General features: G+C 40.2%; 1 protein-coding gene across 6 annotated transcripts in view; it reads right to left on the reverse strand.

Moving 5' to 3' along the window:
* The window catches only part of LOC127969321 (helicase SRCAP-like), a 29,660-nt gene that overhangs the window by 12,378 nt on the left and 2,883 nt on the right, over positions 1–14,399 (reverse strand). For 5 of the 6 annotated variants that reach the window (XM_052571182.1, XM_052571186.1, XM_052571184.1 and 2 more), the window contains exons 3-20: positions 11,464–14,378; positions 11,206–11,247; positions 10,349–10,606; positions 10,063–10,248; positions 9,817–9,957; positions 9,518–9,713; positions 8,790–8,959; positions 8,540–8,624; positions 8,355–8,444; positions 7,931–8,107; positions 6,113–6,339; positions 5,845–6,022; positions 5,612–5,748; positions 5,300–5,469; positions 4,957–5,149; positions 2,155–2,291; positions 1,778–1,964; positions 709–878 (exon numbers count right to left, since the gene is read on the reverse strand). In XM_052571182.1, the coding sequence (XP_052427142.1) occupies positions 709–878; positions 1,778–1,964; positions 2,155–2,291; positions 4,957–5,149; positions 5,300–5,469; positions 5,612–5,748; positions 5,845–6,022; positions 6,113–6,339; positions 7,931–8,107; positions 8,355–8,444; positions 8,540–8,624; positions 8,790–8,959; positions 9,518–9,713; positions 9,817–9,957; positions 10,063–10,248; positions 10,349–10,606; positions 11,206–11,247; positions 11,464–13,902 (5,183 nt within the window). In that variant the 5' untranslated portion in view covers positions 13,903–14,378. The remainder of the gene's footprint in view (positions 1–708; positions 879–1,777; positions 1,965–2,154; positions 2,292–4,956; positions 5,150–5,299; positions 5,470–5,611; positions 5,749–5,844; positions 6,023–6,112; positions 6,340–7,930; positions 8,108–8,354; positions 8,445–8,539; positions 8,625–8,789; positions 8,960–9,517; positions 9,714–9,816; positions 9,958–10,062; positions 10,249–10,348; positions 10,607–11,205; positions 11,248–11,463; positions 14,379–14,399) is intronic. The other variant, XM_052571185.1, reaches the window with a different exon arrangement.

Here is a 14,399-nt window from a genome sequence, read left to right on the forward strand (position 1 = left end):
AATATGTGAACGGCCCCTTAGGCTTGTTCAACTTGAGGCGGATCATCAACATCATCAGTGTGTGACGTCAAAGTACCGCGAGATCTTAGAGAGCAGACGACTCTGTGCTTTTGAATCGCTCTCATGATACTTTGAGTTCAAACATGGATCGGTCTGTGCTGCGCAGCGCCACTTTAAAGCCAATGTATATGCCAATGGTTCAACGCGCCAAATGGTTCACCCAATTCGTTCAAAGCGTCTATTAAGAAAAGAAATGCCGCTGTGGGTTGCTCAGGGATGAACAGTGCTGATTTGTCTTTATATATTGGTTGGCAAAATTGAGCAAAACAGACAACATTGTGTCTAAAATAACACAATATTAACTTATTAATGAATTGTTGTATAAAATGAGTAGCATTTTTGCACTCGTGTGATATTGCCTAAAGCTCGTGTGAAATTTCTTAACTATGTGATGTAAATATGAGGCAAAATTTTAAATGGGCATTTTGATTAATATCTTGAATTTTAGGGATATTCTCTAGGCTCCATCATGCAGTAAGTTGTTGCCCTGCCTCATATTAGTCATCAATCGACTTTATGGAATGGCAGATGATCCACATAGGTCTGGGGCGGGGCAATAACTTTAACGCGTTATTTTGCTCTATAATTAATTAATCTAATTAACGTGTTAAATTAACAGCCCTAATTTAAATATTCTGAACAATATACCTGTTGACTTTCATGCGAACAGGCTTTGGTCTGGGAGGAGGATCAGGGGACTCCATGATCTCCTGAATAAGCTGATGTGTCACTTTCCTCTGAGGCAGGAAAACATCTGCCTGGTATCTAGTCACACGCTGCTCCAGGCCAATCAGGTCAAACATGGACATGTCACAGCGCTTTGGGGGAGGGGGAAAGACATTTTTGTATTAACCTTCACTGAGGGTCCAGAGAAGAAAAACAGATTTGAACAAACAAAACATTAGAAACGTCCTAATAACAAAAATGTGTAAAAATGTGTCAACCAATAAATATCTGAACCAAATTTGGATTTTGGAATATGGATCAAATACAGAGCAGGAAGTGTCCCAAAAAAGGTGAAAAAGTTTATTTATATAGTGCCTTTCACAAACTTACATTTATGGAATACTGCCCACCCTTATCCCCTGCACAATAAAAGAGTGTCCCTACTCCTGGATCACCGCATTAGAGTATTTCAAACACAAATATCTTTACCAGCTTATCAAGCTGAAATGGCACCCTATATCATTCTTTCTAATATAGTCCACTGAATGATTGAGTGAAAACAAGTGAGCAAATACAGACACTCGCAGTGCTTTGGTGTTCTATACCAGCTAGCTAGTACAAGAAAAAGATAGGCTATTAATAATCTAATGTATAGTACTTCAATGGAGTACTCCCTTACTGTCCTAGCCTATACATTTAAAATAAATGTCTTTTAATTTGAATAGTACAGATGTATAAATACATTAATACAGTACCAGATCTAGTCCAACACTCATTAGCTTTTATTTTCACCCCACTAAATAATGTTATTTCACTAAATGTTTAGATTTTATAAAATTGTGCACTTTTGCTGCTAAATTATCCATTAAACTAGTTCATAATAGTATTTTAGTCACAGATTATGACTGTTTTGTTTTTAATCAAAATTAAGTCTATATTTAGTATATTGTGTTCAACACCGAAAATAGTGATGATCAGAAGTATAGGAATTGTACATTGAATTAAAAAAGAATTATGGTATCCAGAATTGCTGGTAGTCTTCACCATTTACCTCAAAAGGTGAGACCTCAAGAGCCCGCTGAACCAGTGAAGCAGTAGAATAGATGATGGACTTTGTGATGAAGGGGGATTGTATGGGTCTTGGATCAAACAGGTTGGGGTGATTACACACTTTCCGCAGCTGCATCAGGATGTTGATCACAGACATGAAATGGCCACTGGCTAAAGTCTCTCGAGTCCTGGGTGAACATGGTATGGAGCACAAAAAACATGAACAATAAGAAAAAAAACACACAAAAAAAACTACTACCCTAAAATTATCCAATCAATTATCATCCAAAGCCTGAGACTGGAAGTTATTATAAACAAAGCAGAAAGCCTTTTCTGATTCCTCAACCCCACCCTTGTCTGTTTGCCCTTGTTACTCACGTGGCCTGGGCCATGAAGTCATCATAGAGAAAACGCTGTCTTTTGGAGAGTCGACAGCGCACAACATGTTCATATTTTTTGGGCATTTGTTTCTCCACATCTACTTTGATTCTTCGCAACAAAAAGGGTCTTAGCACCTAGAAAGAGAGAGATGTAGGAAACTTATGTGAAGTCAAAAGCCTAAATGCTTCCCTAGAATATCACAAATAAACTCAGGCAAAAATCATAAGAGAAACATTGTAACTATGCTTGTGCTATTTTCATAAATGCAATAAATGACATAAAAATTTGTGCTGGGCAATGATTAATCTAGGGCTGATCCTAATTAGGGTTGGGAACCGAGAAACCGGTACTTATTCAGAAGAACCGGAACCGTGAGCAATTTCTAAGTTTCGGTTCCGAAAACTGTTCTGAGTGAGTGAGTGAGTGACGTGACATTCAGCCAAGTATGGTGACCCACACTCAGAATTTGTGCTCTGCATTTAACCCATCCGAAGTGCACACACACAGAGCAGTGAACACACACACACACACTGTGAACACATACCCGGAGCAGTGGGCAGCCATTTATGCTGCGGCGCCCCGGGAGCAGTTGGGGGTTCGGTGCCTTGCTCAAAGGCACCTAAGTCATGGTATTGAAGGTGGAGAGAGAACTGTACATGCACCCCAACCACAATTCCTGCCGGCCCGGGACTCGAACTCACAAACCTTTTGATTGGGAGTCCAACTCTCTAACCATTAGGCCACGACTGAGCATTAAGTAGTTGAGTATTGTGCATTTGTCCTTACCGCTATTTTTTAAATAGTCATTTAATGATTTTAATGGAACCAGAATCGAAACTACAGAACAGCGCAAGCCGGAAGCGGCACACCTTACGCGGGGAGAGCTTGTATGCTCTGAGACCAGACACTGCACTAGTGATACAAAACACACAGGTCTGTTAAGGGCAATACTTTTAATATAGACAAACTATTATTAGACTGGGCTACTGTACTTTTTTTTTATTGCAGCCGTATTCGCAAATATTTTCCAAGTAAATTAATTGAGTAATAAAATTGCTGATTAACATCGTTTTATTTCACCAACCATCACATATCGGTCACACTGCCTTTGTCTTGTCCTCACCCAATTTAAAATACTCCCACACAGAGGTCTTCGGCATTTTTGTCTTCTCTTCCAGATGAACTAAATCATGACGTTCACTCATGGGCGATTCACAAGCTGCTTTTCTCTTTGCTTAACCGTTCCATTCTGTGCTGATATGGTTTCATTTTCCACTGTGGCGGTTATAACAGAGCTCTTTGGAATTAGGTATGTCCAAATGTTTCCTCCACAGACCAAACTGTCTCAGACATTTTTTTCTATTTTTATATTGAATGTAGCATTGCTGTTTACTTGGCTGTTTGATTATATAGCGCTTTTCGGCTTAGACAGCTATGGAGAAACTGGTAGCCAGGCAACAGAGTGGCAACGTCACACACACACACACACACTCGAAAAGCAGGGCTAAGCACGGCTGTCTAACCATTCCAAGAACAGTTTGTAATCGTGCCGCGCCGTACCAGGCTCACATGGAAATACAACTGTAACTGTACCTGACAGTCATTAAAACTGTTAGGCCCGATAAAAAAAAAGTATATATATATATATATATATATATATATATATATATATTCACGTGCGAATGAAGACCATTTCTCAAAAAAATTAATAAAAAGGATTTCATAATTGAAAATCAAAAGCTAACCCATCAAAAGAATATTCGATTAATCGCATCCAAAATTTAAGTTTTTGTTTATAAAATGTGTGTGCACTGTGTATATTTATTATGTATAAAGACACAAAGAATATATTTTGAAAATATTTACATGTATAGATTTATATTCATATAATTGATATTATACATAAATATTTAATATCTTAACATAACATTTTTCTAAAATATATAAATGCATGTGTGTGTATTTATATATAATAGGGATATGTCGATATCAAATTTTCATGTTGCGATTAATTACTAATGCTTTTATCCTGGTATATGGTATCATCACGATATTGAAATTTAGTTTTCACAAAAGTGGTCATAGTACAGTTTAACAGGTTTAATAACTTATAACGAAAATAACTGAATATTTAATACAATAAATGAAATGCAGAAAAATATATGAAGTTAAAAGTTTTACACAGATAAAAGTAATTGGCAGTTGTTATGTTAACTAATTAATTATCTAATGGCAACTAATGAAGCCCTAATGTAAAGTGTGAACAAACAATAAAGAATCAAAACACTTTCAAACAATATCTAGGACATGTTGTAGTCCAGATTAAACTGTAAAAAAAAAAAAGTTACAAAAATAAATAGCCTATTAAGTCTAAATATTTAAGAATTTGGTGCCGTGATGAACATCATAGCAAATCCACAAATATGAATGTCTATTTAAATTATTTAAATACGTTTTAGAAAGTAGCAGCTGCTTTATGGGGTTTCCAGGGTAACGGCTGCATTTTCTGCTGTCAGAGTGTGAATGTGCTTTCATTCAGAGCGTCTCATGTGTTACCCCATGTGCTTCTCATGTATGATTGTTTACATCAGGAGCAGCACACGTGTCTCTCAAGCAGCATACAGCAGTGTTGTACATTTTGACCAGTTGATGGGAAAAGTATTCTTAAAATGCATTCCAAATTCTGATTAATTTATAATGTATAATTATTCACGGTATTTAGAAGCACCCACTATAACAATATCGTGCATATTAATCATTGCCAAGCACTACTAAAAATGATTCAGAAACTGGTACTACCTTGTGAAGCCGTTTGACCAAGCCCTCATTGTACTCCTGGCTTCCTTCAATCATTCCGGTGAGTGGGTTGGAGAACCACTCCTTGAACTCCCGATGGGACTGAAAAACGTGCGGCATGAGGAAGTGCATAAGAGACCACAGCTCCATTAGACTGTTCTGGAGAGGGGTACCTGTGAGCAACAATCGCCTCTGGCTGGAAGCCATAGAATTGAGAGAAAGAAATAAAATACTCAAAAAAAAAACTCATATCCTAATTAAATGGGTTTTACATAATGAAACAAAAAAGTCAGAATGGGACCTACATATGATCAAGACCTTAATAAAAATTAAAGTATACAAGCACCTGTTGAAATTGAGCAGGCTTTGCCAGCGCTGGGACTTAAAGTTCTTGATGTTCTGGGCTTCATCCAAAATGAGGTACCTCCAAGACTTGCGCCTAAAAGCCTGATGATCTTGCAGTACTAGCTTATACGAGGTGATGCAGACATGGAAAGCATTGGGTTTGGTCCAGCCCTAACAAAAATAGACAGGAAAGAAAAACTATTAGAAAATCACAGATTGAAAGGCAAAAAGAAAACAACTGTTTTGAAGATTTTTGTGGAAGTGTTTTTTTTTTTTTAATTTAAAAAAAAAAATATATTATTGTATTCATTACTTGTCTCTTGAGTTTGCGCTCCTTCTGGCTACCATAGTAGGTGAGGATTTTGAATCCAGGGCACCAACGTTTCAACTCCATCTCCCAGTTGAGCATTACACTGGTGGGCACAATGATCAGATGTGGACCCCAGTTACCTGTAAATGCAAAAAGCAAGTAAATGTACTGCACTATATCCAATATATTTTCAACACAACATCATAGGGAAATGAGTAGTTATGTGGATTTATTACCCTTTACACATGCTAGATGAGCTAACAAAGCAATGGTCTGGATGGTTTTGCCAAGCCCCATTTCATCTGCAAGTATGCCATTGAGTTTCTTCTCATTCATGGTGACCAACCAGTCCAGTCCAATGTGCTGGTATTCACGCAAGGTACCATGAAGCAGGAATGGAATTGGTGTTTTGACCTGTGTTAAAAAGAAACCACACAAGTTCAGTTAATGATAAACAGAAACAATGTTCTCAGCCAGTGTTCCTGAAAGTTTGTGTGCTGCTACCTTTGCTGTCGCCAGTGTATATCCCTTAGGTTGAAGGCTCTCAGCAGTAGCAGCAATGTGGCTGATTTCTTTCTTAGGTCGGGGAGATGTTGGTATAGTAGGACTATGGTCTCCCTCTCTCAGCAGAACCTCCATTCCCTCTCCTCCATTATCGTCATCCTCATTATCACTCTCCTGCACATCCTCATCCTCCTCTTCTTTGTCACTGTCTACAGCAGCTTGGGAATCTGAATATTCAGACACAAAATTATGTGTGATATTTGGACACTTCATAGATAGTACAGATGGTAAAATATAGATTATTTCCATGATCGATCATTGTTTAAATTAACGATCAATTAATCATTAACCATAATGCTGCAAAATAGATCTGCTGCATGCATAGCAGTCACCGGCATGACAGGATGTGCAAAAGCCACACACACACACACACACACCTAAACCGCATTCTCACTTGAATTAATGGGGTTTTAGTCTGTATAAAGTGCTAGTAGCAGGATTACAAAATGAATAGATGTGTTTATGATCATTTGATAGAATGAAAAGAGTGTGTCCTACGTTTGAGATCATTTTACCACTGAGACCTAGGAACACGCCTCTTTAAATGGTTTTGTGGTGCTCGTTGTTGTATTTTAAAAAACAATTGCATTGTTTTCAACGGACGTTATGGCATTTAAAATAAAATGATCCCAAACGTAACTGTGGCGCGCGTGTGACTGCGCTGCGCATTATGTGAACTGCTTTCATCGGCACTGCTGCAGCAAAACACTGTTGCTCAGATTAATATGATTCTGCTGGATTCTGTTCTAGAAAATGTCAAATTTAGAATTTTTGCGTTCCGGTAGACCTAGCCTATTTGTTTTTGAAAAATCCAGCATCTAGTGCATTAGGTCATGACGGCGTGTGCGTGCGTGCAGACGAGGACGAGCAAGCGCGGCTTTGGATAGATTTATTTGGAGGTTATTGCTCATGTCTCATTCGGCACAAATCCAAATGTTTCCATATTCGCAATGTTTTTGAATGTTAAACTATTATTTATAATCTAAACTACTTGACACACATTCGCAAATAGACGGAAAAGATGATCCTCTTCATATGAGCAAAAATGTCCTTGGCATAACAGCAGGGTGAACCGGTATTCTACGGTCTATTTAAACTGACCAATGTCACCTTTTAAATGTTTAGCTGACTGTATTTTATTTTGATAATGAACAGGACTGCGATGTAAGTTTGAATCACTAGAATATACGTGTGCCCCAGGCTCCGGCGGGATCGAAACAGCGGAGACAGAAAAAAAACAACAACCTTATTCACAGGGTTAGGAAAATATTAGATCGTGACCATGCCTCTGGATGCCATTCAAGATATAGCCTTCATTTATGTGTCTTTGTTCTGGTTTGCCAGTTTCTTTTCTTAAATCTTCACAGTCTAACCCTCTAATTTCACAGGTTTATTTTCTTTTCTTTCACTTTTAATTGCATCTTAGTTACTACATTTCTATTGCTTTTCATGTTGAATAACTTTTGCATTGTTTCTATTTTAATGTACTTTTAAAGTTTAAATCACATTAAAAGCTTAATTAGTACATTGTGAATTGATGATGCATTTATATACCGTCACTGTCACTCACAGCCGCTCGCACATGTTCTGCGCATGAGCTGCACACAGCCATCATTAAATTGGTTAACCGACCATCGACAGCCTTAATTGATTGCTTCTCTTATCAACAATGTATCCATCATCAATTAATCGTTGACATCCCTGCTTCATACAACAGTTCATATGATTCAGTGACTCTCGTCATAAACTTCAGCTCACCGGAGGAGGAGCTACTATCATCAGCACTGTCCTCTCCCTCCGTCTCTTCCTCTGCTTCCTCCTCAGTTCCCTCTGATTCTTCTGAGGAATCTGGTGACACTGAGGCTGAGGGCTCCTCAAAATCAGAGGCATACGCTCCTCTGTACTTCTCTAAGAGCTCTTCCATGCTCATATCCCCTTTCAAAAAGAAACCACAAGAGACAATATGACCTCAGGATATTACTTTGCAAGTCACTATTAAACACTCTTCATTATACAGTTCAAATGTTTGGGGTAATTAATACTTCTATACAACTGATAACAATAAAGGCATTTATATATACATGTATGTGTGCATGTGTGTGTGTGTGTATGTATATATATATACCCACACACACATACATGCATATATACAAAAATCACTGATATGCCTAAAAAGAATTACCCTCTCTAGCAAGGTCATCAAGTTCCTCTTCATGGTCTCCATCTCCTTCAATAACTTCCTGGGCTGCAATGGTGTCTTCTTCATCTTCCGCTGAAGAGAAGAATATAGTAAAAGAAATTGAATATTTCCATTAAAATCGGTAGGATTCCAAAGTTAAGTGTCTATCTAAATAAAACTCTACTAACCATCTTCTTCATTTGCACTGAATTCTTTGTCTTCCTCTTCAACTGTAGAAGATGAAGTCTCTGAGACTTCTTCTGATTCAACATCCTGTGCAATTAAAAAGTCATATTCAAATATATTAGAACTGGGGGAAAATACCATACTGAAACAATCTGATATGAACAGTGATGGACCACATTACTTAGTCTAGACTGTTACATAATGGCTATGTATAACAACTGTTTTGTAGTGGACTCTGGAAGATTGTTGTACCTGGGGGAGAGTTAAAGTACTGAGCAGCTGGTCTAGAGGCAGAGATCCCTCCTCCCTTAGTAACTCTATCTCTCGTCTCTGTGTCTCTTCATCATTCCCCTCTTGCTGCTCTTCTACTTCTATGGTCTCTTCATCATCTTCCTCCTCACACGGTGGCTCAAAGTCTCTATCTGCAGCAGAAAAGCAAAAATTTAGATGTCTAATCGAAGTGAACACAAAGTGAAAACAAGAACTTCCTGAATCATTTGTTCAAAATTATATCAAACCCTATTGCCACAGAAACACTCACAAGAGTAGATTTGATTCACTAAATTGAATTACGGCATCTGCATGTATGCAAAATAGCCCCTCAGTATTTAGACACTTAAGTAACACTTAAAAAAATTTATCTATAAAATACTATTACGTAAGACATCAAACCAAAATGTACACAAGCTTAATATAATAAGAAAAAATGTGTTTGCTAGGTTCTGAATTTAACATTAAAATTAGGAATGCATTTGGAGTCTATCTGGTCCCTGTGGTGAACTGAATTCATCCACTAAACAAATCTAATCTCGCATAATTTATTAGCAGATCCCACTTGGTTTGATATTTTGTTATAAGCCATTTATCAATGACATTCATATATTTGGTTGTGTAAGTGTCCAAATACTTTCTGGGGCGTTTGCTCATTCACTTCCAAGACTCTTGATCTGAACAACAACAGTAAAAAAGTTGGTCCTCACCATCCTCATCAACAGAATTTAGCTGTGATTGTTTGGAGACAGCTGCAGTGTCAGAACTGTGTACGGGAGCAGCCTGCAGGGACTGACTTAACATGTCTGAATAACGCTCTGTCTGACCCACAATGAAATCAAGCTGGAGATCTAAAGCCTTCTTCCGCTTCTCCTCCAGTCTAGACTGTTGTTTATACTGGACCACCTGTGTACGGCAATGGGTGGTAAAGTTTTTAAAGTGTGAATCATGAATAGTTTTTGGTGCAATAGAAATTTCAACCCCCACCACAAAAGACACTGAAAGTCACCTTCTCCACGCTGCTCCAGAAAGCACGGACCTCCTTGGCAATAGAAGAAGCAACTCTTCTCAGTTTGGCCTGCTCCTCACGTTTCGCTCTCTCTTCCTTCTGTCTCAGCTCCTCATGGTGGCGCATCACCATCCGTACTACCTGCAAATGGGTTATTATGATGTGAGATGCTCTATTAACTTAACATTTTTTTTTTTATTATGCAAATAGCATGTTTCAATTAGACATTCTGAATGTAATGCTTACCTTTCGGGCCACTCCTCTTTTCCATCGCCTCTCTTGTGCAAAATCTCCTGAAAGCCACTGCATTTCCTCACAGAGGTAATCCCAATGCACTTTGGGCCGTACTGGTTCAGTTATACGAGACAGACGTTTTAGGGACCAGAAACCTTCACGTTTTAACGCAAGGGTACGATGTTCTATTTCTGCTTCCTGTTTAAAGTATTACAAAAAAATAAGAATAACCATCCACTTACAACCATCAAATCACCGTTTTTCTGAACGTAATAGATTATATGTGTCCTTCTCTTACATGTTTTGCCAGTTCTGCCATGTCTGTATGCTTTGGCGTGGATTTCTGGGTAGTTGTTTGCTCTGACTGAGAACAGCCACCAGAACCCTGGGAGGAAGTGGAGGGCATGTTTTTTCCATGAGAGTTGCGTACAGGTGAGGTCCTGCCTGTGTGAGAACGCATCCAGTCACCAGATGAGGGAGATGGAGATGGACATGGAACTGGGGAGGTGGAAGGGGTAGAGCTTGCTGTAACCTTGCCTGCAATCCATTGGCAAACCTTGGGAAAGACCAATAAAACAGTGCATCTGACTGCGTGACTGCACAATATTATTCAGCATGGAGTGCAAAGGAAAGATAGAGTGCCCAAGAAGAGATAAAGGCGCTTCATAAAAACAGCCTGGTCTACAAGGACATCTTGGTGAGCAAACATCTTATAACCTCTCTCCTAACTTCTAAATAATACATGCTACTCTGAATGATAAAACAGTTTCTCTTTCCTGTCAGTTTATACTTTAAAAATATGAAATAAAATTAAGCTAGTGAGTTGAAGCAGTGATAGACCGATATATATTCCAGGTCAATAAAAAGTCACTTTTGAGATTTTTGGAATAGACCAAAAACCATGCCAGCTTGGATGCAACTTTTACATTCCCCTTATTGTGAATTACAATATTTGGTGAAATACGTGTCCACTTTAATGCCCGCACATTTGTTAAAAATTGATTTTTGTTACCTACATATCAGGAGTTTATAGCATACCCCACTTTCTAAATTGGCCATTGCAAAACCCATATCGGTCAACCACTAGTTGGAAGAAGCAGGATCATCGCATCAGCTTGCAATGATTAGATCTGAAGAATGCCTGACACCTCTTACCTTCAATAACAAGCCTTGTTTGTCTGTCCTGCTCTGCCCACGCTGGAAAACACACATGGCTCAATATACAGCCAAGAAGTGCACTAGCATCAAATTGTGGCTTTGGAACTGTTATGAATAGGGTACACAGGCTCAAAACATCTAAATTATAAATACACCTTTGCTGACTACCTTTGGATTACAACAAATTACATATGAAATCAATGCTTTAGCATTGCTGAAGTCATAAAAGGCAAGTTAATAGTTTAGTTGCTTTACCTTGCTTGCTGATGGACTGGGCGTAGCATTGCTGCCCTCATTCTGGACATCCATAGAGCTGTCAACCTCTGCATCGCTGCTCTCTTCTATAGAAGCATCAAGTTGCTCCAGGATGGAGCTCTGAGCATCTTCATTTGTTGACAAAAGTTCATCCGGTAACTGCTGCTGCTCCATATCCAGTTCTCCCCCCAAAGTCATTGAATCCTGGCATGGTCTAACACCCAAAGAACGTTTACACTGATTCCCATCTGGGACAACACTGGACACAGCACCCCACACATCTCCAGCAAGAGGAGGAAGGCGGCTTTTTGAGTCATGGAGTTGAACTGAAGTTGATGAAGAAGCACTAGCCGAGGATTCCTTTTGAAGCAACTTGCCAGAACTGTTTGATTTATTTAAGGTTTCCTTTACAGAGCTGTTCTGTGAAAATACATTAGAGGTGGAAACAGGACAAGACTGAGAGAGTGTGTTTGAGATAGGGCAGTCTGCAGGTAACATAACATCCTTCTTTATGATGGAGGATGCAGCTGATTCAGTTTTAGCAAGGCACTCTGCAGCTTTATTTAATCCATCACGGGGTGATCCAGCCAGGACAGGTAAATTCTGCTTGGTTGAGATCCTAGCAGACACTGAAGAAGGTTGCTTAAGGGCAGGGCTGTCACCCTTCTTAAGGATCAGTAGCTTTGGATCAATCGTCCCACAAGTCAATGAAATTAATGACACACCTGGTGTTTTTTCCACCACAACAGATTCTTGCTGCTCTCGCACAGACTCAAGTGTGACGTCCATCACTGTGGACGTTAACCCTGTCACTGTGTTTGCAAGATCAGTGCGAGCTGGATCATCATTCTGCTTGACAATTATAGATTCTTTTTGCATAGAGGCCATGGTAAGTAACTCTTCGGTGGGTGTGAGTGCATCAGCACGAGATGAGGTCTGATTCCCTAGATTTCTCTGGGCTTGTGAGTCTTGCGTAAATGTTTCTATTGGTTCCTCCTCTTCTTTGTCAGTTAACAGCAACTTAACATCACTGTGAATGGCAGCTGATGTAAAGCAGGGCACAGTGCACTCATATACAGCAACAGTTGACTGGGAATCAGGGCACTGCACAAGAGACTCCTCGCTGACCTCCATCTCTGCATGGCCAGACTGTCCATCTATCTCACTTACAACCAGCCAGGTATCCTCCATATCTGGCTGCATTAAAATACCTACATCGATCAAATCTTTCACCTCAACGACATCGAGAGCCTTTGCACTTGCTTCCTGCCTCTCTTCCACATTCACGCTATCTGGAGTATTATTCAGGCATCTCTGAATCGGTGAGAGTTTATGATCAGCTGGAATGGACTCTTGTACATGTTGGACCGCACAGTCAGAAAGATTCGGCTGATCTGATTCTAGACCCTCTGAAGTCACACAGTTCCCTGTGTGTGCAAGCAGCACACTCCCATCCTGTTGGTGATTTGAGGACATGGATATTTCTATACGATTGGCACTGTCATTCTGCTTCAAAATCACATCAGAAGAGCTGCAAACCATGACTTGTGACCTTTCATTCACAATGGGGACCTCTACATTGTCAGTGCATGTCCCATGCCCAGACACCTTTGGTTCATCAACAGAAATTTTGCGAAATACTTCTTTAGCAGCCACATTAATACGCATATCTCCATCTACAGGGACTTTCTCGTTTCCTTGCCCCTCCCTTGCACTAGTCCCCTTACCCAAATGTAACATTTTGGGGGTTTCACTTAAATGTACATACTGAGAGCTTAGCTCTTGCACACACTGTGCATTCTCAGGAGGAACGGGCACGCCAGGTGCTTTTGTCCTTTGTGAAGCCTTTTGTGTTTTACTGCAGTCCTCTGGGGGATAACAGCTGCCCTTATCTGAGTCATTTGGCATGCTATTTCCACTTTCAGGGCTAATGTGCTGCCCTCCTTGTTTTGATGATGAATATCCTGAGCAAAGGGAATTTCCACTATTACCTTGTTTTGTTCCCAAAGTTTGTCTAATTGGACTAAATGCACTTTCTTTGTCTGTTTTAGGCAGGTCTTGTGTGACAACTTCCATAGCCACCTTAGATTCAAGTTTAAAATCCTGCTCCGCTGAATTGGTCGTACTTTGTTTCTGTGGGACGCCAAACGCAGATGATGTGGCAGTCTGATTTGTCTGAAAAAGGGGAGTTGTATGGGGCTGCTCCATTTCTTTGTCTGTTGTCTTAACTGCACTTGAGACGGCTGGGGTGACTTCTGTTGTTGGGACAATGGGGCTTTCTCCAGGTCTGTGCTTTCCAGACATGTTCTTGTAGTCCAATTTGATTGTCTCTGGAGGCAAGGGTCCCTTTTCTGTCTCAACAGGGGCAGAGACACCCCCTGCATCTCCAGGGTGTTGGCTCCAATCTCGGCAGTGGCCTGTCCTGGATCCTTCTGCCATATCGGTCTCCCTGTATGCAAGACTTGTTTGCTCTTTGCTACACCTGTAAAGCAAATTCTGTTTTTGTGTAATGCTATGCGTCCCACTCTCAAAAAGTCTGTCTGAGGGAGTCTGACCCTCCAATGTGTCTGTAAGTTTTCTTGTGTCTTCAGCAGTAGCTGACACCAGTCCTCTTTGGACAGATGATCTCTCTTCTGATTCCTCGCTGCTGCTGTTTCTCTGAACGTGAGTGATGGTCTGTTCTTTACATGCAGCCTTTGAGTATCTTTTCTGCTGTGATGCAGTGGCGACGTCAACCAATGATGGTGGTAGAGTGGCAGCTGCGACTGGCTGCAGGGCATGCTGGGGTGGCCCGGCCACATTCTGCGCAGCCGCGGAGGTGCCACCCAGCACAGCCACTGCCGGAGAGGTGCGGTGCTGCACCACCCCTTCCCCAGACTGTCCTACTTTAGATCCAGCACTGTTACACACTAAACCTGAAAGAGTGGAAGGGAAAA

The sequence above is a fragment of the Carassius gibelio genome, chromosome B12 (genome assembly GCF_023724105.1).
Source record: "Carassius gibelio isolate Cgi1373 ecotype wild population from Czech Republic chromosome B12, carGib1.2-hapl.c, whole genome shotgun sequence".
Taxonomy (NCBI): Eukaryota; Metazoa; Chordata; class Actinopteri; order Cypriniformes; family Cyprinidae; genus Carassius; species Carassius gibelio.